At 43.9% G+C, this 24,877-nt stretch overlaps 1 protein-coding gene across 2 annotated transcripts in view; it reads left to right on the top strand.

Annotated features, from left to right (window-relative positions):
• Positions 1–2,496: 2,496 nt before the first annotated feature.
• The window catches only part of RMND5A (required for meiotic nuclear division 5 homolog A), a 61,648-nt gene continuing 39,267 nt past the window's right edge, over positions 2,497–24,877 (top strand). Inside the window, exons 1-2 of one of the 2 annotated variants that reach the window (XM_055540295.1) lie at positions 2,497–3,127; positions 21,672–21,814. In XM_055540295.1, coding sequence (XP_055396270.1) covers positions 2,986–3,127; positions 21,672–21,814 — 285 coding nt within the window. In that variant the 5' untranslated portion in view covers positions 2,497–2,985. The remainder of the gene's footprint in view (positions 3,128–21,671; positions 21,815–24,877) is intronic. The other variant, XM_055540294.1, reaches the window with a different exon arrangement.

Here is a 24,877-nt window from a genome sequence, read left to right as displayed (position 1 = left end):
CTAGTTTATGAGAACAGATCAGGACAATTTTAATTTTAATATGCTCTCACAGGACAGCAGGTAGAGAGAAAACAAGGTTGAGAATAGAACCTGGGGCAAACGCCCATCCATATAGGTGACTGAATGAGAAAGAAGAGCCAGTAAGAGAGAAGGGGTGACTGAACCATACCATGGCAATGCCCTGGAGGCCAAGGAAGGAATTTAAAAGTGATGGTGATTCGTAATTTTCATGTGTTGCAGTGAGATCAAGGGAAACAAGAGTGAGAAAAGGGTGACTGAGCTTATCAAGGTGATCCTTGGAGAAACAGGAGGAACACATGTAGAGGATTTGTTTGGGCAGTTTGGCCTTCAAAGAACTGAGGAAAAGGGAAACCGATTGAGAAGGGTTAAATGAAGGTTCCCCCTACATGACCAGGTCAGGCGACAGCTTAGGAAGGGAGAAGGGCCTCTTCTTCCTTTTGGTACTCGACAACAGTTCACCAAATGGATGGTATCAATAGACACATTTTGAGGAGAGGATTCTCAGGGAAGCAGGACTCAGGGTCACCTGCCAAGAAAGAAAGGAGAATGGGCAAGGGAGGCAAGAGAAAGGAGGTATGTAACAGCCACAGTTGGGGCTGCCCTTGAGAATTACCAAGAAATAAAGGATTGGGTGCAAGATCAACATGATTCCCTGACTAAACTGCCATCTCAGATTTATTCCTGGGAACTGACATCAATAGTAACAAACACCACCACCATTCATCATGTGGTTATCATGTGCTGGTTTCTGGGTGTTTTCATAAGTTATCTCACTTAACTTTCCTAACAATGGAGTTGAGTATTATTAATCCTAATTACTTATGAATTGTAAAAAAAGGAATTGTGGCTCAATGAGATTTTACCTAAATTAAAAAAAGAAGAAGATAGCATACCATGTCTCCAGGCACTGTTTACTGCACAGAAAACACAGGCAAGGGGGCTGCCTTATTGGCAATCTATTGAAGAGCTACAGACAGAAAAGTAAACGAATAAAACTAGGAAAAGGTCTTTTTTATTTCATTATGCATTCTTTACTTGAGAACCAATGGGATATAAATTATTCCCCAACATCAGTACTAAAAATAAAAGCACGCCGTGAGCATGTTTTCCCTTCTACAACTGGAACAATTCCGGAAATTCAGTATTTATTAGTTGCTTGTCTGAGTTAAGTTTCCAACTCCCAGAGTTTAATTTTCAGATTAAAGACATCATTGTCACCTAATCTTCGGAATAACATTTTAAGTTGTTAAAATGATAATATACTAAATAAAAATAAAAAAGAATAAGCCATTGAATACGAATAAAGGCTCACATATTTAAAAAAAATTGAATCAAATCATTTCAGATTTTAATAATGGTGCGCAAAGAAGAAAACTGATGATACAATTGATATTATAATAAATGACATAGCAATGGAGGAGGGAGTGCGGTCTGGGGAGGACCATCAGTGGGACAAGGGAGCTAATTTTAGGATGAGAAGGTAGAAGAATTTTCCAGGCCAAAGAAAATGCAAGTACGAGGCAAGCAGCAGCTTGGCTCCTCCTCAGCTGCAGCTCAGTGAGCGATTAGGTATAGACCAAGGTTGGAGGCACCATCGCCAAGTCAGGGAAGGATTTACGCAAAGGGGTTAACTCCAACCTATCCAATGGAATAAGGCGCCGAAGAGGCAGGGGCCAGACTGCCCCAGTCTCCGACTCGCGTTTCTTGTCCGCGAAGCTGCCCGTCTTACACGCAGAGTGAAGCAACCGGTCAGGAGAGGCTCCAGGCCCAGGGGCCAAAGGGCCGAGGCCTGCGGAGGTGGGTTGAGGGGTGAGGCGTGTGACCTCCTAGTGTCGCAAGAGTCGAGGGAGCACCGCAGGCTGCGCCGGGCCACTAGGCACCCCCTTCTCCTGCCCCACAACCACCCCCGCCTTTCATTCTCGATAGAGACCCTCGCCCATAGCACCTCCCACCCCGTCCGGCCCAGCTGGATTCCCCCCCCCCCCCCCCGGGGCGGCGAATCCGTCTTCCAAAACTTCGGAACGACCGTACCCCCTTGAGTGATGGGGAGATGAAATAATACAAGGCTAGGGCGAAGTCCTACAGGAAATAGACCTCTTTATTTCTGCCTTGTTTCCCCTCATGGCTTCACCCAAAACGCCTAGCTTCCCGGGATGCTCTCCAAGTCACCCCCTCCAACAACGAGTCTATTGGTTTGGCCCTTAGTCCCGGATTGGCTGAAGGGTTACGCCTCGGCCCGGGAATGGAGGACGTTCGGTCCTTACGTATTCCCGGCGCCCATTGGTTCGTTTTCCCCGTTTCTGGGTGGAGTCGCTAGGGCCGGTTTCCACCCACTTGTTTACGGAGCGCGTAGTTGTGGCGCTCTCGGAGCTCTGGGGCTGTCTCTAAAGTTCTCAATTTAGCTCTTTGGACCAATTGGACGCTGGCTCCACCCTCTCCCGCTCCCTCGCACGCCTACCGCGTGGTACGGCCCATTTCTTTAGAGCGGCGGCGCGAGAGGCTGTGTTCCTCCGCCCGCGCTCGCCTGGCTGACCCCCCTCGACGGTGCGCTTGGTACGGCCCGCGCCGCCTCCTCTAGCTGGGGTGGTTGCCCCCCTCGGGTCGGCGGCGCTTGGTGCCGCCCGGGAGAACCAGGTCATCGGTCGGTTCCCGTGAAAACAAAAACAATCGGCGGCGCCGCGGCGGGCAGCCGAACACGGCGAGCGGGGAAGCGGGGGCGCGGGGCCGGGTCTGACCAGCGAGCGAGAGCAGCGGCTTCGCGCCGGGGCCGGGGCGCCATGGGGCAGGCGGGCGCGGGCTTCGCGAGGCTCCCCTGGCGCCAGGGCTAGCTCCTCCGCCGCCTCGGCCTCTCGCGCCGCCCGCCTGGGGGACGAGGAGCAGGACGCGGCCTCGGCCGGGCCCGGGCCGAACGGCTGCGGACACTCGCGAGCCGAGGAGCAGAACACCGCCACCGCCGCCTCCGGGATGGATCAGTGCGTGACGGTGGAGCGCGAGCTGGAGAAGGTGCTGCACAAGTTCTCGGGCTATGGGCAACTGTGCGAGCGCGGCCTGGAGGAGCTCATCGACTACACGGGTGGCCTCAAGCACGAGATCCTGCAGAGCCACGGTAAGGCGGCCCGGGTGGTCGCGCGGGACCGGGCCCACCCACCCCGAGCCCCTCGGGCCCAGGCGGGCCAGGAGGGTACCTGCGGGCGGCCAGACCCGGCCTTCCCCGGGGCGCCGAGATCCCCAGGTCCCTGTGACTTTTCCTCCTCTCCCCCCGAACTGTCTCGAACCTACCCCGATCTCGTTGTTAATTAAAAGTGAGCTGGAACCCATCCGGAAACTAATTCTGGAGCCACGGGTTCCATCCAGGGTTAAACCCGGGCGCGGGGCCGGCTCGTCGCACCTGCAAACTGCCTCCCTCCCGGGGTGGGCGCCCCTAGTTAATTGCCTTGGGCCCGAGGATCCGGGCGAAGAGAGGGTCAGTGCAGAGAGCCCCATCCCTCCTCCTCCTCGCCCCAAACATTTAGCCGGGGACTGACTTTCCTCGTCTTTCTTCATTTTTTTAAAATTAGAAACTCGCATGTTATTCTTAGCTGTGGGTTAACAAAACAGCCGCTGCTTCAACTCCATAATTTGACTCTCTGTAGAAGAAGCCTTTCTTTCAACTCCGCAGCGGCACTGATGTGATGATGCCTAAGAAACTAGCTAAATCAAACTGTTAAGCTCTCCCAGTTGCATTCTGCGATGAGACTGGAGGTAGCCTCCCCAGAAACACATTGTGGAGCAAGTTGTTAGTTACATGCGTTACCTGGTCAAGTTTTTACTTGTTTTCCTTTCAGAAAGCAGGTTTTCAATGGAAGGTGTTTCTTTTCTATTATTATAGCCCTAGGCCCTGGGGGAAGATACTTAGCCGCAGTTAACTTGTGGAAGCTGGGTGGGATTCTTTGGGTTTGAGTTCTTTAAATAACATGAAAAGTCTGGTATTCTTTAGGTTAAAATATCTGTAGTGATGATTCTTTCTGAGCAAGAAGTAATGGACTTCATGGAATGGATTTGTTGAGTTTGGGGGCCCTGCTCAACTCAGGTTGAACAGAAATCTTTGATAAGGTTTGGTAGCTGGAGTCACGTGTGGACACTGGAGCAAGTGTGGTTGAGGACAGTGGCACTAGCTGAACTTCTTTCCTCCTCTCCTTCCTTCCTGTACATTTTCCTTTCCCAGACTGCTTTCAGTTGACAGTTAGTGCTCATCCATGGTGCCTGTGTGCGTGGGTCAGTCATGTCTGACTCTGTGCCTCCATGGACTGTAGCCCACCTGTCTTCTTTGTCCATGCAATTTTCCAGGCAAGAGTAATGGAGTTGGTTGCCATTTCCTCCTCTAGGGAATCTTTCTGACCTTAGGATCGAACTCGCATCTTCTGCACTGGAAAGTGGATTCTTTACCAGTGAGCCACCTGGGAAGCCCCATCCATGGTGAGGGAGTCTTATAACAGCATCTCATCCTGGACACGGCAGTCACTTGTGAACTCCAAGAAAGAAGCAAACCCAGTGACCATAGTGGGGTTAGGACTTGAAATATGAACATGGAAAAATGAGCAGACCTAGACGGCTGCCTGCAAGGGGGAAGTAGATGTGGGGTAGGATGGGTCTCCTGGGAAGGCGCTGGTGAACTTGGTTTGGGACAAGTGAGAAACTGAAGGACTGATGAAGATAGTCAAGGGGATCATGTTTCCTATTGGCTGAAGATGCATAGATGGAGTTTGGGAGCAAAGTAAGGTTTAAGATGGTGTCCTGGTGTCCTTCACAAAGGAGAGTGAAGGAGATCATTAGGTTGCACAGAGGAAAGACAGTAGGGTCTAACCACAGCCTTGAACTCCCTTTGAAGAGCGGAGGTCCTGGAGGTGCCAGCAGAAACAGAAAGGGCAGGCTTAGAGAGGTTGGTCAGCTGGTGTTTGGCTACTGGGACCAGTAGTGACCCTCTTTGCAAGCAGTTTCATAGAATTGTTAAACTAGATGGCTAGGAGTTAAGAAAAATAATACAGATTGAGGTGAGAGGGGCTGCTTAAGTAAGGGGCTGAAGGTGTGCCCCCTCTGCCCCTCATCTGGAGACGCAATCTTTTTGTATCGTTAAAGACTGAAAAGGGACTTCCCAGGTGGTGCAAGTGGCTTCTGCCTGCCAATGCAGAAGACAGAAGAGCTGCAAGTTAGATCCCCGGGCCAGGAAGATCCCCTGGAGGAGGGTATGGCAACCTACTCCAGTATTCTTGACTGGAGAATCCAAGGAGCTTGGTGGCCTACAGTCCATAGAGTCCCAAGGGTTGGACATGCTTCATATGCAAAGACTGAAAAAGGTAGGAGTAGGTGAAGGGTGTAGACTTGGAGAGGTGGAAGGAATGATTCCATTTTTAAGGAACAGGTTGAATATTGAGGGCTTGCAGAGTTTGAGAGAGAGAGAAGATAGAAACTATTAAAAAATCCCTTTCTTCCATGAGAGAGAGAGAGAGCATATTAATTGAAGGCGAATGTGATTTGAACTTCATTTTAGGGGATTTGGGGCCCATCCCAGATGGATAAAATAATTTTGAGAACTTGCTAAAGCAGGAATGTGTTTTAGACCTCTTTGGGACTTTTCGAGGAACTTATGGTCAGAGGGGTATTAGCCACAGAGTTTGCTGTGTTGTTCAGTCTGATGTGAATTGTGGCGTTCCTGCCTATTTTTTACCTTCTTATCTAACAAATTGCAGTTTTATATTGATAATCTCTTTGATTTTCTTTAATTCTTTAAGAATAGGATTAAGAGACTAAGGAATTCTCCAGGCAAGAATACTGGAGTGCATTGCCATGCCCTTCTCCAGAGGATCTTCTCGACCCAGGGATCAAACCCTGGTCTCCCACATTGCAGGCAGATTCTTTACTGTCTTGAGCCACCAAGAAAGCCCCTAAGAGACTAAAGGCACCAATAAAACATGAAAGAAAAATAAATACCACAAGTACTAGGTCTAGTTTTCAAAATAAAATTTTCTTTCTCATGATGTTCTATTGTATGAAGACAACAGATATCATGTCTTGGTGTCTGGAAGATAGTATTTTTCAAAGCAGATGATTTCTAAAGTTCTCTGCAGACAATGTGGGTATTATATTGAGTCTTAAGTATACCCTTCTTAAAGCTATATGGACTGAAATCTGATTTTGGACTCCATTTTCAAGTTTAAAGGAAGTTTTCAAAGCTCTGAATATGCCTATCTGGGTGAGTGATCTGGTGGTTTCTCATGACCTGATGGAGAGGCTCCAGTTGGCACCCTCTATAATTAGGTTTATTATAATAAGCTCATTCTTTGGGTTCATTTGTGATGATATTCTTGTAAGAATGTGATATGAATAAAGTAGAATCATGGGGACTCTACAGATCCCCCAACATTGCATCACACTGTTGGTGAGTAACTGCCTGATTCAGTAGTATTCTTTAGTGAGGGCCAGGGGGTCAGGTCAGTTTTTGAGGTTGAATTACATTTTCTTATGTTTAAATTTCTCTTTCCTAAAGTTGTGAGCAGACAGCTATACCACGTGAGGATGGTTAGGATGGCTTGTGGTAGAAACTGATGAACCATCAAAGAAAACCCATTGACAACTGTGGTCCACTCGCACCACCCTTGTTCCAGATTGTGATGTGAACTCTGCCCAGAGGGGGCTTGCCTGTTCTCCCCTAAGATCCTCTCATCTGCTCTAAATTGCCCCACATGGCATTTCCCTAACTCTGGGGGAAGAGGAGAGCATTTAGTGTATCATTTAGTGTATCCTTCTTTCAGTGAGAGTTTCCCTGTGAGCATGAAGTTTGCTGTAAGATTTAATACAGTCAATGCTGTTGATGATTGTTCTCACTCTGCCCTTGATCTCATTTGGATGATGCCCTGGTTCTGCTCAAACTTCACTCATACATGCACACTCCTATTTTTCAAGTAGATGCACAGTTTCACTTTGGTAGATTTATCCTCATTCTGGGCAATAATTGTAAAGTCCTAGATTTGGTATGTTAGGTATAATCAACCTTATGTTAAATATGTTAAAATACTTCACATACAGCTAAAGTCACCATTCACATCATTGGTAGGGGAACCACACTTTGGACAGCCCTTGATTAACGGATAAGTGGTATTAGATACATTTTGGTGATTTGCCTTGTGGGTATTTATTGTTAACTTTTGGGGGACGGCGAGTGTATTTATATTTTGTTAATCAATAGCACTTCTGTAGTGGAAAGGAAAACATAAAAGAATCATAAATGATGTATTGTTAATATTCGAAATTCATGTTTGGTGATAGAAAATCAGGCTGGAACAACTGGGTAACTTTTATTACATGTATATAGTATACTTGAAAAAAAATTACAATGTTTATAAGTGTAAAGGATGTACAGTATTTAATGAAATTGTTATTTTGGAGCTGTTATTAAAGGGAGTTCGAATATGGTTTCTGAAAGTGATTGTCAAGGAATTTTCTAAATTTAAAATTGTATTTCTTTTGAGTAGATAATACATTTAAATGGTATAAATTCAAATGATAAAAAGGATATCTAGTAAAAAAAATCTCCCTTTCAGTCATTCTTATTCTTGGACCACCTAGTTGTCCATCTTACAGCCAAAGATTTGGCTGTTTCCAGAAAAAATTTTAAGGTTCAGGGAAATGATAATTTATCAGTGTTTATTTTTTCTCTAAGGCATTGGACATGTAGTTCTGCATACTGTGATTTAGGCTTAGTATTATAACAATTTGCAAGTTGGTAGAGATTGTTTGATTTGTGGGTGCAGTCAATGTATATTATCAGCTAAAACTCCATGTGTTTCTGTGTGGTCTGACACTTAGAGTATGATCTTCTACCTTTATCTCTTTGGTGAATCAAAGAGAATTTAATTACTAATTGCAGAATTGCTTCTTTTTTTGTTTTTTTTTAATTTGAGAGTGATAAATGAGAAGTAAACAATTAAACATGAAAGAAAAAGCAAATTAGATGGTCACATTTTAAACTAATTTTTGTGATATAGTATTGGGTCAGTAGACAAAAAAACCAGAGGTCTGGGGTTACATGTTAGGTATAACTAACTTTACATTCTAGAATTTGAATTGTATATATTCCATATATATATTGAAAAGTATGTTTGTTTATATATGCGGATTCTCTGCTTTTCAGTGTCTACCAGTGTTGAGTGTCTGTGTTGAACTAATTGTAAAAGGATTAGGGTTTGGTGGACTAGTGGTATGTCTTACTTAGTTATCCTTATTTGGTGTACTTTGAGTAGGCCGTATAGCTTGGTCCCCCATTTGTTAACTAAACTTTTTGCTAAGTACAAGACACTCTTGAAAGAATTAATGCTGTTCAAGTTTTGAATAAAATTTGGTATCTCCATTTAGCATCTAATCTGGAAAGTAACAAGATAAGTAGGTCAAAAAAGTTTGTGTGAATTAGCCATTATTCAAAAACTCAAAGAAGAGAATAGACCAGTCACTGATCTACTTGGGCTGTTTTATAGATGGTGAGAATCATAATAATAATAGGCTAGCGTTGGTGTTTCCAGTAGGGTTTAGAAGCAGATTTGTCAGCCATTCCTTTCCAGGCTCATTTAGGAGGTAACTCTGTCATCTGGCACCTTACTCATTCAGACTGCTGTATCACTCAGGATCCTTTTGGTTGCAGGTGGCAGAATGGTTTTAATTAAAATGGAATTTGTTGACTCATAACTAAAAAGGCTGAGGATAGGCCAGTGGCTCCCGGGGCACAGAGGGTATCATGAGGGCTAGTTTTGTTCTCTTCCTCTCTTGGCTGCGCTTTCCTCCATGGTTGGCTTCATCCTCAGCAGAGCTTTTTTCACATGGAAGCAAAGATGGCCCGTGGACTCATGTCATTCTTGTACTGCTTGTAATCCCAGAGATGGGGACATGCCTATTTTCTGTATTTTCAACAAAATTACTAGGGAATATTTTTATTGTCCTAGTTCAGATCAGCAAGAGGGGCTGCTGGGTGGAGTCCATTAGCCACCTTGGGCTGTGCTTCCCAAGTGTGAGATGATTCATGACCATGTGACGTGTTGTTGCTCAAATAAAGGAGAGAGTTCTAGAAAGGAAGACTTGAAGTGATAGATGCCCACTGTAGTTGAGCCAGCTGCCAGTTACATCGATAACAGTATTCTTTGAGATGGTTTCTTGATTAGCCTAATCTTTACTTCTCAGCTTTCTCCTTGACTTGTAACTGTAGTGTTCAGATAATTCAAGCCCTGAATTGCTGGTATGACTTCATGTGTAGACTCTGAGACTACAGCTTGATTCATATTACCTTTGGGAACTTACTTGAAATGACTTTAATGCTTGGTATAATAAAATCATTTTCCTAAGGTTATCTTATCTTCCTGAGTAGTTTCTAATTCTGGATAATAACCTCGGTAAGGGGGAAACTTGCCAACACTTCCGTGATACTATCTTACTAGAGTTAATAGAGAAATTTCTGTGTTTTCATGTTGTAGTCACTTAGTAGTTAGCATAGTGAAGTGGTGTTTTAGGCAGACTGCTCTTCACTTGGAGAAGGCAATGGCAACTCACTCCAGTGTTCCTGCCTGGAGAATCCCAGGGATGGCGGAGCCTGGTGGGCTGCCGTCTATGGGGTCGCACAGAGTTGGACACGACTGAAGCGACTTAGCAGTAGCAGCAGCAGCTCTTCACTTGGGATACTGAAACTTATTTGTTTTTATTTGGGGCCCTGCTTCTTCATCTGTAAAATCTTTGAAAATGACCCCAAGAGGCAGTTGTGGGGAGACCTGGGGAATCCTGGCCATAAGCTATGTACTTGGAGGCCTGTGGTACTCCATGTTACTCCCCAAAGTTGAATACTGGGGAGGTGATAACTCTCAACAGAGCGTTTCTTCTGTCTTTCTTAGATTATGTACTAGTCTAACAGCTCAGAGAACAAGAGACTAGAATCTCTGGCAGCACTTGAGGCTTTTAGAAATAAGCTTCCACTCTGTTTCGGTTTAGTGATCGTATGGCTGAGCTCAAAGTGGTTCTTTGGGAAGATTGTTTGGGAAATCCATATGTCTTCTTTTGCCAAGTCTTTCCACCTAAGAGGCCTGGGGCACAGGATGTGCTGTATCTGTGCAATCCATATAGATTTAATATCTTCTTATTGGTCTGCGAAGACGTTAGGGAGGAGATAAAGAGAGACTTTAAAAAAGAAGCATGGTATGCATGGCCTCAGTCCGCCAGGAAGGTAGAGGCTAGTTGAGGAGACAAGATGTGTCTGTGCTTGTGGAGAAGAACATAAAGTTTTGTCCTTGAGCTCAGATCTGGATTTGAGCCCTTGTTCTCTCACTTCACTGCCTCTCCGTGTGTGTGTGTGTGCGTGCGTGTGTGCGCACATACACATCTGTGCGCAGTTGTGTCCAACTCTTTGCCACCCCATGGACTGCAGCCCATCAGGCTCCTCTGTCCATGGAATTCTCTAGCCAAGAGTACTGGAGTGAGTTGCTGTTTCTTCCCCCGGGGATCTTGCCGACCCAGGGATGGAACCCACATCTCTTGTATCTCCTGCGTTGGCAAGTGGATTCTTTACCACCAGTACCACTTGGGAAGCCCTCACTGCTTCTACAATCTCACTTAACTTCTTTCCTCCTCAGTAGACTGATAGCTTATATCATGGGTTGTGGAAATTAGATAGTATGAACTGGCTTTGAACTCTGTAAAACAAGGTTGTTATTTTTAAGATCCGTACCTTTAAGCAGTGTCTTAATTGAGACACTGAGTTTAGATATCTTTATTACTGGTGTATGTTAACTACCATTGTGTCCAGTGGTCTGCTTAACACTCTTAGGAATATTCAAAAAGTATTAACAACAGTCTTCAAGGAACTTTATTTGGATAATGAGGCCAGAGTTTTACAATTGAGAGGGGAAAAACCATGGATGTGGAATAGTACACAGCATAATATTAAAGGTCTTCCCTGGTGGCTCAGACAGTAAAGAATCTGCCTGCAATGCGGGAGACCTGGGTTTGATCCCTGAGTTGGGAACATCCCCTGGCAGAGGGTATGGCAACCCACTCCAGTATTCTTGCCTGGAGAATCCTCACGGACAGGAGCCTGGGGTCACAAAGAGTCGGACATGACTGAATGACTAAGCACACAGCACGGTTAATATTACTAGATAATAGTGCTTCTGGTTGGTGTAAATACTATCAGTTTAGAAAAATAGGAAGAGAAGGAGCCCTTAGAACGAACTGCTTAGAGGTGGGCTGTTTCAGTTGCACTGTAGAGCGCTTGGTCAGTAGTTACTAATCCCCAGCTATATGTGAAACTGGGTTAAATTTTGTGGGAGTTACAGAGGACAAGCAGTCATCCTCATGCTCCAAGCATGTTCTGAGTAGTTGGGGAGGTAAGCCCAGTATGTTTTTACAGTGCGAGGCCATGTGTATACAGTAAATGCTGATTGAAGGATACCAACAACAGGGTGGGATTTGAGACAGGGACAGGCTCCTCTAACCTGTGGGCAGTTTTAGTAACAGAGACTGAGTGAGGAGAGGAGGAAGATAGGATGGGGTGCTGGGAGAGGAGGTTGGCAGGAACAAAGATGCAGAGGAGTGAGGGTACAAGAGGCATCCTGGGAACAGTGAAGGACCAGAGTAGGGAGGTAGGAAATAGAAGAATGAAAATTAAGCTGGACTCAGGTTTTGTAGAGTCAGGGCTGTCAGGGCAGGTGGTAAACTGAGAAGATACTGAGAGACTTGGGTTGGAGGCGGTGAAAAGGGAAGGACAGGGACATGATCTGAGACCAGTTAGCATTTTGGGTGATTGGAGTGGGAGTGAAGTTTGACTAGAGGCAGAAGACTAGTTAAGGTTCCTTTTCAGCATGCGCCTGATGAAATAGGGGCCTATTCTGGGGTAGTGGTAGAGATGTAGAGACCCAGGTGTGGAGTCTCCTGAGGGAAGAAATTACCAGGACATGGGGCAGAATAGGAGAGAAGGGCTGGAAAAATCAAAGGTTCATCTAGGGTTCTGAGCATGAATGACAGACAATTACAGAACCAGGAGGGAAATGGGAAGTTCAGGAGAGGGGAAGGTAGAAATTTGGGTTTGATTTTTAAATAAGAAACCCATATTCAAATGCTATAAGAAGCCCTATCTGGTTCACTCATTCATTTCAGAGATAAATAGATGTCTCGATTAATTCTCTGTATTTCGAATTTGAAGGAAGTGAACAGGCTCTCAAAATATCTTGTTGTTTAGTCACTAAGTCGTGTCTGACTCTTGCAACCCCATGGAATGTAGTCCGCCAGGCTCCTCTGTCCATGGGATTGTCCAGGCAGGAATACTGGAGTGGTTGCCATTTTCTTCTCCAGGGGATCTTTCCGATCCAGGGATCAAATCCGAGTCTCCTGCATTGGCAGGCAGGTTCTTTACCACTGAGCCACCTGGGAAGCCCCTAAAAATATCTGACAGACATCTAAAAACTTGTTCCTATATCTTCCTTCTCGTCTTCTCTGGCCAGTTCTTGCCTCACAGACTCCTGTAGAGCCCTGCTTTCTTCCCCGTGCCCATCACATTGGTGTGGCTCTCTGCTCCAGGAGGACTGTTAGTCTGTGCCACGTCACTTAGCTCTTAGAGATAAACTGAGGTGATTTGTTTTCTCTTGTGTTTGGACTTGCAGCCCCCTCGGCTGTGATTTGGTGCAGCGGATCCGAATACCCATCTGTGAATCTACCTTTGGGGTGGACGAACAAATGCTATACTTTCCTTTACTATGTACATTTGCCAGCTGTTAATATACCAAAAAGTTTACTTTGTTTTCAGGGTGTACTGCCTCTAGGAAAAAAAAGAGAGTGTTTTCTATTTGTGCCTTTTCCTGCTTCCTCTGAGTATGTCTCTGTTGAGTGGTTACTGTGTCCTGAGTGCCAGGGTAGCTCATGAGAAGCCCAAAACCTCAGCAGGCCACAGTTTGGCTTGCTACTCGGGCTTCCCTGGTGGCTCAGACAGTAAAGGATTTGCCTGCAGTGCAGGAGACTTGGATTCTATCGCTGGGTTGGGAAGATCCCCTGGAGAAGGGAATGGCTACCTACTTCAGTATTCTTGCCTGGAGAATTCCATGGACAGAGGAGCCTGTTGGGCAACAGTCCTTGAGGTTGCAAAGAGTCAGACACAGCTGAGTGACTGACGCTAACTATGGTTTGCTACATACAGTATGAAATAGCCCTTTATTATTATTTTTAATACCAACCTTTTTAGAGTTGCAAGTTTTTCTGTTTTAATACCTTGCAAGCATATCCATTTTCACCTTGTCAGTGACTTTTTAAAAAAGTTTTTAATTGGAGATAATTGCTTTACAGTGTTGTGTTGGTTTCCGCCATACAGCAACACGAACCAGCCATAAGTATACATAGATCCCATCCCTCTTGAACCTACCTTCCAACCCTGCCCTCTGTCCTACTCCTCTAGCTCATGATGGAGCCAGAGTACCAGGCTGAGCTCCCTGTGTTACACGGCAGCTTCCAGTTAGCTACCTATTTTACACGTTGTCAGTGACCTTTAGAATCAGTCTTATCCTTGAAATTGAGACGGTGTAGTACACAATCTATTATGTTTCTATTCATTCAGTAAATAGTTATTGAATGCCTAATATGTGCTGGTTTCCATGCTAAACATGGGAAATTAAATACTTATGTTTTCTACCTTCAAGTAATTTCATGGGAGTGATAAATATTTACAGTGTAGTGTGGAACCCTGGTAGAGAAGTACAAGAAGCTATGCAAGCAAACATTTTTCTAATTCACTGTTTCCAGGTAACTAATGGACATAAATCCTGAAATGGATAGCCAGTGAAGCTAAGGGCAGAACTTGAAGTCTTAACTGGGTTCTATAAAAACAACTTAATGGTGTATGCTTAGTTGCTCAGTCGTGTCTGACTCTTTGTGACCCCATGGACTGTAGCCTGCCAGATTCCTCTGTCCATGGGGTTCTCCAGGCAAGAATACTGGAGTGGGTTGTCATTTCCTTCTCCAAGTAATCTTCCTGACCCAGGGATCAAACCCATGTCTCTTGTGTCTTCTGCATTGCAGGCAGATTCTTTACCACTGTATCACCTGGGAAGCAAGGTAAAATCAATTTAGGAGTTAACTCACATATGTGTAATTTAGTTTGGCAGATGTCTGATTTTGGAGGAGACCATGCCTATTCTAATTTTTGAGAATATCATGCTTAAATTTTGTTTATAAAAGGTACTGTTCTATTGCACTAAAAGGAAAAGTATCTTTAACTTAGACCAACTGTGTATGTGGATTCTTTGCTTGGATTTAAGATCGATTATTGCCATACTAATTGTTTTGCTTGTTGAATCAAGTCAAATAATAAAAGTGACTTTAAAAATAGTACTTCTGTGTTACAGCCACTTTGGAAGATGGTTTGGTGTTTTCTTACAAAACTAAACATTATTCTTACAATAAAAGACAACAATCAGTGTTCCTTGGTATTTACCCAAAGGAGTTGAAACTTATCTCCACACAAAAACCTGCACCTGGATGTTTATGGCAGGTTTATTCATAATTGCCAAAGCTTGAAGACAACCAAGATGTCCTTCAGTAGATGAATGGCTAAAGTGTGGTTATACCCAGACAGTGGACTAAATGAAAAGAACTTTCAGGCTGTACATGTGTGGAGGCAGGGTATACTGGGAAATCTCACTGCCTCCCTCTCAATTTTGTTGTAAGTATAAAACTGATCTTGAAAAATAGTCTTTGAAAAAAAAGTATTTGTGGTGACAGTAAAAAGTGAGTGATTTCTTTTCATACTTGTGTATGGGTCCTGAGTCCAGGGAGGTTTATCGCATTGCCAGACGCACTTGGCACAGGACTTCATCCTGGGTAAACAGTGACCACTCTCCTAGTGGCCAACATAGATCCCAGCGTTCACCTTCAGCTCTGGTTGTTATGGTAAAGATGGCTGTCACAGGAACTGCCCAGTTTTACTTCTAGGAACTGACTCCAGTTAGTTTTCTTTCATAGAGAAGCAGGTTTCTGTTCCTCTTAGAAGCAGGTTTTGTTTTCAGACAAGTAAATGGAAAGAACATTAGGCCTCTCTCCCTTTAGGTACTTAGAGGTTTGGTCTCAGTCGGTTTGGTGATTACAGTGATTGCCAAACCTGTTTTTACCTTTGGCTGTTTTCCACCGAATCCATTTGAAAATGCATTAGTGGAATCCTTCTCTCTGAACAGGGCTTTCCTGGGGTTCTCTTTCAGATTATGCCATTACACTTTTCTTGTGCTTCCAAATACTTTGTAGAAATTATTCTCCTTGGGGCATACTGAAAACTCAGTGTTAATTAATTGACCTTATATTATTCCTCACATCTATGATTTATAAATGTAGCAAACTGAGTCACTGAAATTTGAAAATATCAATGGATTTTGAGGTTGGGGCATAGAAGTTCAACTGGCAAATCCCAAATGACTTCTCTCCAGCTTGAGCTTTGCTTTTGTGTTCCTTAACCTTTTGTTTGTTGTCTCCTAATTGTAGAAATAAACATATCCAGATGCTATGGTTTGCATTTTTAGGCTTTTTAAAAAATTAAGTTAAAGTTCACATACCACAAAATCACCCTTTGAAAGTGTGAAATTCACTAGCTTTTAGTACATTCAGAGTTGTGTAGCCATAACCATTATCTAATTTGAGAACATTTTCTTCACTCCAGGAAGAAACCTCCTCTCATTCACAGTCATTCTCCATTCCACACTTCTCCAGCTCTGGCAACTATGAATCTCCTCGCCTGTTCTGGACATTTCACATAAGTAGAATCAAGCAATCTGTGGCCTTTTGCGTGGCGTATTTCAGCTTACTGTTTTCAAGGTTCATCCATGTTGTAGCATATATTAGTGCTTCCTTCCTTTTTATAGCTGAATAATACTGTTGTATGGACTTGCCACATTTTGTTTATCCATTCCTCATTTGGGTATTTGAATTGTTTCTCTTTGAGGGCTATTAAATGCTGCTGTGAACATGTACAAGTTTGTGTATGGATGTATGTTTTCATTTCTCTTGGGCCTGGCTTGCTGCGATTCATGGGGTCGCAAAGAGTCGGACTGGACTGAGCAACTGAACTGATGTACCCACATGTGGAATTCTTGGCTTATATGGTAACTTTGTTTAACTTTCTGAGGAATGTTTTCTACAGCTTGTGCACCATCCCTCAGCAATATATGTGGGTCCACATTCTTGCCAACACTTATTATTATTGTCGTCTACCTTTTTTCATTATAGCTATCCCAGTGGGTGTGAAGTAGTTTCTGACTGTAGTTTTGGTTTGCATTTCCCTATTTATTAATGATGCTGAGTACCTTTTCCTGTGCTTATTGGTTATTTGTTTATCTTTTGTTTTGGCCATGCCACACGACTTGTGGAATCTTAGTTCCATGATCAGGAATTGAACCTGGCCGTGGCAGTGAAAGCACCAAGACCTAACCATTGGACCACCAAGGAATTCCCACTATATCTTATTTGGAAAAAAAATCTATTCAAATTCTTTGCCTGTTTTTAATTGGATTGTTCATCGTGGAACAACAGACTGGTTCCAAATAGGAAAAGGAGTACGTCAAGGCTGTATATTGTCACCGTGCTTATTTAACTTATATGCAGAGTACATCATGAGAAACGCTGGGCTGGAAGAAGCACAAGCTGGAATCAAGATGGCCGGGAGGAATATCAATAACCTCAGATATGCAGATGACACCACCCTTATGGCAGAAAGCGAAGAAGAACTAAAGAGCCTCATGATGAAAGTGAAAGAGGAGAGTGAAAAAGTTGGCTTACAGCTCAGCATTCAGAAAACTAAGATCATGGCATCCGGTCCCATCACTTCATGGCAGATAGATGGGGAAACAGTGTAAACAGTGGCTGACTTTATTTTTCTGGGCTTCAAAATCACTGCAGATGGTGATTGCAGCAATGAAATTAAAAGACACTTGCTCCTTGGAAGGAAAGTTATGACCAACGTAGATAGCATATTCAAAAGCAGAGACATTACTTTGCCAACAAAGGTCCGTCTAGTCAAGGCTATGGTTTTTCCAGTGGTCATGTATAGATGTGAGAATTGGACTATAAAGAAAGCTGAGCGCTGAAGAATTGATGCTTTTGAACTGTGGTGTTGGAGAAGACTCTTGAGAGTCCCTTGGACTGCAAGGAGATCCAACCAATCCATCCTAAAGGAGATCAGTCCTGGGTGTTCATTGGAAGGACTGATGCTGAAGCTGAAACTCCAATACTTTGGCCACCTGATGCAAAGAGCTGACTCATTGGAAAAGACCCTGATGCTGGGAAAGATTGAGGGCAGGAGGAGAAGGGGACAACAGAGGATGAGATGGTTGGATGGCATCATCAACTCTATGGACATGGGTGTGGGTGGACTCTGAGAGTTGGTGATGGACAGGGAGGCCTGGCGTGCTGGTGTTGATGGGGTCGCGAAGAGTTGGAAACAACTGAGCAACTGAACTGAACATCCTGATATTCATGAGTTATAAAAATTCTTGTATGCTAGATACTAGACCCTTATCTGATGCATGATTTGCAAGTATTTTTCTCCCATTCTGTGGGTTCTCTTTTCATTTTCTTGGTAGTGTTTGAAGCACAAAAGTTTTTAAGATTTGATGAAGTGAAAATTGCTCAGTCGTGTCCCACTCTTTGCAACTCCATGGACTCTGTAGTTCATGGAATTCTCCAGACAAGAATACCAGAGTGGGTAGCCTTTCCCTTTTCCAGGGGATCTTCCCAACCCAGGGATTGAACCCAGGTCTCCCACATTGCAGGCGGATTCTTTACCAGCTGAGCCACAAAGGAAGCCCTTGTTTTGATGAAGTCCAATTTAAGTATCTTTTTGTCTGGTTGCTTTTGGTGTCATATCTAAGAAACCATCACCCAATCCAAGATTAAGAATAAACCCATTTTCTTACAAGAATTTGATAGTTTCAGCTTTTAATTTCGGTCTTCATTCCATTTGGAGTTAATTTCTGTCTGTGATACGATTTTTTTGCAAATGAGTAGCTAGTTATTCCAGCACCATTTGTTGAGTATGACTTTCTTTTTAACTGTTTTTTCCCCCTTTATTTACCATCAATCTGTGTACTTACATTAATAGCACCTGCAAATGTGTAGGGTATATAAGACTGTGGAGTATACAGTTTAAGAACTTGTCTTCCCTTTGGTTCTTACATCTAGTTGAGACTAATGATGGTGTATATATCTGCAATTGTTAAATGGTGTTTGATTCTGTGCCAGAGGAGTGGTGGAGAAAACAGAATTCATTAGGAATTGAGAAGACTGAGTAAGTCTGTGGGCAGAGAAGTTCAAAGAGAAGATAAGGCCATTGAGGTTAGATAAGGGTTAGATACAGAAAGAGCAGAAATGGCCAGAACAGAGCTTACTGAAGCAATTAGGTTCTTTTGGCCCAAAGTATGTATAGGACATGTTTTAGACAGATTTAAATTTTTTTCCTGGATTACCAGGTCTTCCCTTAGCCTAAACTGCATCACTAGAAATTGGAAGCACCTGATACATACTTTGTGCAGTTGTGTTTAGAAATAAGGGCAATTTCTGTTTTGGCCACCCCATATTGAATTGGGTACCTTATGGATACATCTTCTGTTTACTTCTCTCAGTGGTTGTCACAAATGCTGGAATGCTTTCCTCTGTAGGGAGGGAAAAAGTAATTTTACATCTACTCTTGCAAGTTCTTGGCTGAGATGACTCCTATAGTAGAAAACATACTAACTAGAGAAAAGCAGTTTGTTTACATGTATACTTCATGTGCATGTGGGAGATGCACTCAGTATTCCAGGGAGTAGTGAGTAACTCAAAGAGGTGGTTTAGAATTCAGGCTTACAGACCAGCTTCAGCTAAAGACACAAGAAAGGTAGGTGTGGGTGGGCCAGTAATGGGGAGGTTATCAGGAAAAGCACAGTCAACAGGGGTTAGGTTTTTTATGTAAATCTAAGTCTGAGCTTTCATAAAAAGTTCTTGAGATTTAGGAGAAGGTAATGGCAACCCACTCCAGTATTCTTGCCTGGAGAAGCCCAGGCTCCCAGAGGAGCCTGGTGGGCTGCCGTCTGTGGGGTCGCCCAGAGTCGGATGTAACTGAAGCGACTTAGCAGCAGCAGTCATTCTTCTCTTCCTCATACAGAGATACCCTTAGAAATGGAGGTTAATTTTATACATTTAAATTTCCCTTATAAAAGGGTCACTTCTCTGTTTTCAGAGCTTCTCCTGTGTTTGTTGTTTTTCAGAAATAATAGCTCAAGATCATCCTTATGCCAAAAGGCTATTTTCATTCAAGTTTTTGCCCAGATGTCACTTCCTCAGTGAGGCTTACCACGTCCACCTGTTTAAGATTACAGTGGCTCAACCCACAGACACTCTCCATTGGTTTTACTCTGGTCCCCCGCCCCTGCCAGGAGCACGTTTCCTCTTTTGCAATATTGTGTAACTGACTGACGTTGTATTTATCTTGCTCACCAGAAGTTATGGTTTGCTGGGATTTTTGCCTGGACACAGCTGTACCTGTCACATAATTGAATGCTCAACAAAGAGCTGTTCGATGAATGAAGATCCTAAGACTGCTTTTACTTTTGGGCTATTCTCTTTCAAATTCTTGGGCCCTATCCCAGACCTCTTAAATCAGAAACTCTGGGGATGTGAATCCATCTACTTTGTCTTAACTAGACCTCCAGATCGCTCTGATGTAAATTATACTTTTAAGAACCACTCAGTAAGATTTCAGGAGTTAGGTCTGTTGCTTACAGGTGTGGATGTGTAGGTCTATACTTGAGGTAACTGACAAGTATTACTGAATACAAATTCAGAGAGACAAAGAGAATACAAATAAAGAGAACAATCTCTTTTCGGACTTCTCTTTCTCTTTCTCCTGCTGCTTTTTTCTGAGGAGGTAGCACAAGGAAAGAGGATATCAGCTGTAGTAACTTTCTGTTGATTTATCAAGGAAAAAGTGTCCCCAAGACTACTTTGTTGTTGTTTAGTCCCTAAGTCGTGTCCGACTCTTTGTGACCCCCATGGACTCCTGCACCCCACTTCTCTGTCCTTCACCATCTCCCAGAGCTTGCTTAAATTCGTGTCCATTGAGTCAGTGATGCCATCCAACCATGTCATCCTCTGTTGCCCCCTTCTCCTGGCCTCAGTCTTTCTCAGTATCAGGGTCTTTTCCAGTGAGTTGGCTCTTTACATCAGGTGGCCAAAGTATTGGAGCTTCAGCTTCAGTATCAGTCCTTCCAATGAATATTCAGGGTTGATTTCCTTTAGGATTGACTGGTTTGATCTCCTTGCAGTCCAAGACTACTGTAGAGTCCAGTAATACAGGAGGTGGCACTGGACTCAACAGGGAGTCACACGCATACTCATGGCTAACATTTGTTACAGCAAAAACGTACAAGACAAACAGCCAGGGAAGAAAGCACACAAGGCATTGTCTAGAGGAAACCAAGAGAAAGCTGCAGAGAGTCCTCCCAGTGGAGTCACACAGAGCATACTTAATTCCTCTAGCATCAAACACTAACAAGTATGAAGTGTTATGATATTCCCCGACTCAGTGGTAAAGAATCCACCTGCCAATACAGAAGACACAAGTTTGATCTCAGGGTCAGGAAGATCCCCTGGAGAAGGAAGTGGCAACCCACTCCAATATTCTTGCCTGGGAAATCCTGTGGACAGAGGAGCCTGGCCAGATAGAGCCCATGGGGTTGCAGATAGTCGGATACAGTGACTAAACAACAACAAGGTGAAGTGTTTATCTCCGAGGGAACCTCGTTTGGAGACATAGTCTTCTGGTGATTACTGGGTACTGTCATATAGGCACCCTCTGTCTAGCAGATACCAAAATTCCAGACTCCCAGAAGAAAAGCAGTTCAGCACAAACCACATTTTACAAACAGTTTAGGCACAGCAAGCCATTCTTAACCAGTTAGAGTGGTAGGAACCCTCCTGAAATCCAGATTCCCAGATGCCCACCAGAGACCAACCTTGCAAGCCAGCCTGAGGCTGCTAATGCTTAGAAAGACCTGCTTGCAGGGTGGGCCCTTGGCCGGCATCTGGGAACTCGAAGTTCCAGAGAGTTCCTCCCACCCTGACTGGTAGGGATGGCTCACTGAGGCTTACAGGTGGGGATATATAAACTCTCTTCTGCCATGTTCACCGTTTCTTCATATTATCCAGAAAAGTTTGTTTTTCTTCTTTGTGTAGAACATAAAGCAATTAGACTTCTCTCTTCTTAGGAAATTTAGTAATAAAATGTTGTGAGAATGACTTGGACAGTTTAAGTGGATTGAATAAGTGAGTTTATTCACTTAGACATATTTTCTTAAAAATGCCTTGGCAGTATTATTCAGTATTATTCAATTTAGTAATTACATAAGTGATTTACGTCATAGTACAATTTTAAAATGTATTCCAAATGATGCAAAAATTAAACTAGCTTTCTTACTGTTCATTTGAAAAATATCACCTCTGGCTGTTACTGTCTGTTTCAAAGTGGACAGTTGATTTTTCTTCACATCCACCTTTTCATCTTCCAGAGGGCCAGTGTGATGACTTGCCATCTTTGGGTTTGCTTTTGTGAATAGCCAGTCTTCTTTCTTTCTTTTTTATAGGTCAAGATGCTGAATTATCAGGGACACTTTCACTTGTCTTGACACAGTGCTGTAAGAGAATAAAGGATACTGTTCAGAAGTTGGCCTCTGACCACAAAGACATCCACAGCAGCGTTTCTCGGGTTGGAAAAGCCATTGATAAGGTATGGAGTTGTCTGGAGTGTTTGGTGTGCTCTAGCCTCATCCACCGTGTCCCATGGCTGCTTTCATCACAGGAGCCTTCACACTGTTTGTACTATTTCTTCCATCCTTGCTTTTAGTCATGTGGTTTTACTATGGTACTCTTAAAGTTCCGTGTTGCTGTTATTTCAAAAAATAAGCATAAAAGCAAACCAGAAACCTCTTTTTATAGCCTTTTTTTTTTAAAAACCCATTTTCTTGTATGATGACCACTCCTAGTGTCAAGGTGAGTCAGTTTCCAAATTTTTAACTTACTCTGAGGGAGTTTGTTTATAGAAGTAACTTTTCCTACTTCCTGAGTGACTCCCGGGGTGTGACTTGGCCTCTCTTACGGGATGGTTGGGGTAACAAAGCTTGCGTCTGTCTGCCCTGCATCATCCTAGTCTCCTTGTCTTCCTGTGAGCTTACTGGTCACTTTGCTCCAGTGTTGTTTGCTGTGTGAGTGGGTTGGTTGCTAGCCAGCAGAGCCGGTCACTTGAGTTGAGTGATTTTCTTGTGACATCTCTTAAGTCTTTGACTTGGAGGTTTGCTTATAAGCAGTTACCATTTTTAGCACTGGGCCAGTTTTGCCCTTGGAATTCTTAGTCTTAGTAGAACCCAAGAGAAGTGGCTTAAGGTTACTGTGTGATACCTTGGAGTGTTTCAGCTATTGGGGAGTGTGTGACTGGTTGTAAACATTTTTGTTCACATGTTGTAAACTTCTGGGAGAGTAGAAAGAAATTTTGGAGAGAACTTTTTGTAGCAAAACATGTCTTATGAGCTGCCCCATCTGTATGTATGAGGACAGTAGCTGTAACATGGAAACTCGTGGAATCCAGAGAATGGCTCTTAACTCATGCGCAAGCCTAACTGTTAGAAATAATCTGACAAAGTGGTAGTGTTGGCTGGCTACAGTCAGCCCAAGTGAGAACTATAACACAAATGCTTTTTTTTTTTAACTTTACAATATTGTATTGGTTTTGCCGTACTTTAACATGAATCCGCCACGGTTGTACACGTGTTCCCCATCCTGAACCCCCCTCCCACCTCTCTCCCCGTATCATCCCTCTGGGTCATCCCAGTGCACCAGCCCCAAGCATCCTGTATCCTGCATCAGACCTGGACTGGCGATTCATTTCTTATGTGATATCATACATGTATCAGTGCCATTCTCCCAAATCATCCCACCCTCTCCCTCTCCCACAGAGTCCAAAAGACGGTTCTATACCTCTAACACGGATGCTTTTAAGGAAGTATTGCTAATTTGTAGGTACGGTATGACAGGACTGAACGGCTGGGGCTCTGCAGATCGTTTGGGTAGCTGGGCCTTCAGAAGTGTTAGTGACCTTTGGGAGAGCTCTCACCACTCCCAGTGTGCTGAGGGCTTCGACTCAGTGAAAGAGGCCAGAGAAGTGGTGTTGGCTGCAGCGGTCCCATTTTTGGATCTGTGATGGCGGTTGCCAGCAGAGGCTGGAAGGCAGTGAGTGTTCTCTGAAATAGCTCTGAGGTTGTGGGGCCTGTCTGTTAACTGAGGATGTAAACAGGGCTTTGGAAGTGGCTTTGGCCTCAGACTTTTTGGAGACTGGTGTCGTATGTCTTCAGTTGGTGCCTGAAGTGATTATTGGTGTGTGCTGACTCAAGGACCTTCTGGAAGAGTGGGGTTGGGGTGCTTTAGAGATGACCTTAAATCACTGTGAGTGAGGAACTCTCTTTAGGGTTCTTAGGGTGAAGTAACTACTGGTGATGTTTAGGAAGCTTCAGATATTGGCGGCTGCCAGTGACCAAGGCGTTCTATTGATGGTTCAGACCCAAAGAGGTTCCTGGCAGTGACCACTGGGCTACCCGCAGTTATGACGGTGTGGGGACAGGCAGAACCAGAAGATGTCAGGACAGTGAGAGTAGCTGAAGCCTCCGAAGCAGCCAGTCAGAGAAAAGATCCCAGGTTCTGGAATAGGTGGGGATGGCCTCGCAGTCATACCTCGTGTGTGGTCTCCTGGCTACCAAGATCTGCGATTCAGGGCTTTGCCTGGTGCCGCTGCTAGGGGGGCCATGTGCCTTCATTTCCTAGCTTATGTCTTGTCTGATCCTAATTACCATCAGTGTTAGTCCCTCCATCTTGTCCGACTCTTTGCAACCCATGGACTGTAGCCTGCCAGGCTCCTCTGTCCATGGAATTCTCCAGGCAAGAATACTGGTGTGAGTTTCCATTCCCTTCTCCAGGGGATCTTCCTGACCCAGAGATTGAACCCAGGTCTCCTGCATTGGAGGTGGATTCTTTACTGTCTGAGCCCCCAGGGAAGCCAGTTATCATCAGAGCCCTCTTTTACTCTTGTCCCCCAGCTACTGGCGACTTGCTAAACATGTCTTCTTCCGAATTTGGCAAGTCTTTATACATATTCGTAAGGGTTCTCATGTTTTGGCTAATTTTTGAGACAAAGCATTTAAATATATTTGGTGCTAGAAATGGAAGTATCTTTTTGAAAGTGGATGACACGAGATCCACATAGTGAGTAACCTACATTCTGACCTTTTTAGTGGGGAGGTATTTGAGGTGAATATTGCTGATTAAATATTTTAATTTATTCATTTATCTTTTGGGTATATTTTTCGTGTACTTGGAAGTTATAAGGGCTTTTATAAGTTCTTTGGGGGGGGGGTAGTTTTATATGTTACTGTGAAAGTAGTTTAGGTTCTAGGTGACCTGGCTTCTAGATTCTTCTGATCTATCATGAAATGACACCATTAAGTTGATCCTGGGGTAATTTGTTGAATTATAGTCCTGAGACACAGCCGAAAGCTTGGATGTCTTAGCAGAGTTCTCTAACATTTTTCAGTGTATTCTCTTCCCTTTTGGGGGGTTAAGGGGCGGCATCTACTTAGCCTTAGCTGTAAAGGAGGCTGTGACCCCACTAGAACTGCCTAGACCTTGTACACGAGCTTCTCGCGCACCTGAGGAATTCTATGTTGACTGATGTTGTCCAAGATTCCATTGGTTTGTAAAGTCTTCCTGCTCTTCTAGCTTGCACCTCGTAAATTTGTGCAAGCTT

This window comes from Bubalus kerabau, chromosome 11 (assembly GCF_029407905.1).
Source record: "Bubalus kerabau isolate K-KA32 ecotype Philippines breed swamp buffalo chromosome 11, PCC_UOA_SB_1v2, whole genome shotgun sequence".
Classification (NCBI taxonomy): domain Eukaryota; kingdom Metazoa; phylum Chordata; class Mammalia; order Artiodactyla; family Bovidae; genus Bubalus; species Bubalus kerabau.
The sequence above is the reverse complement of the archived record's forward strand: the minus strand, read 5'-3'. Positions and strand labels throughout refer to the sequence as shown.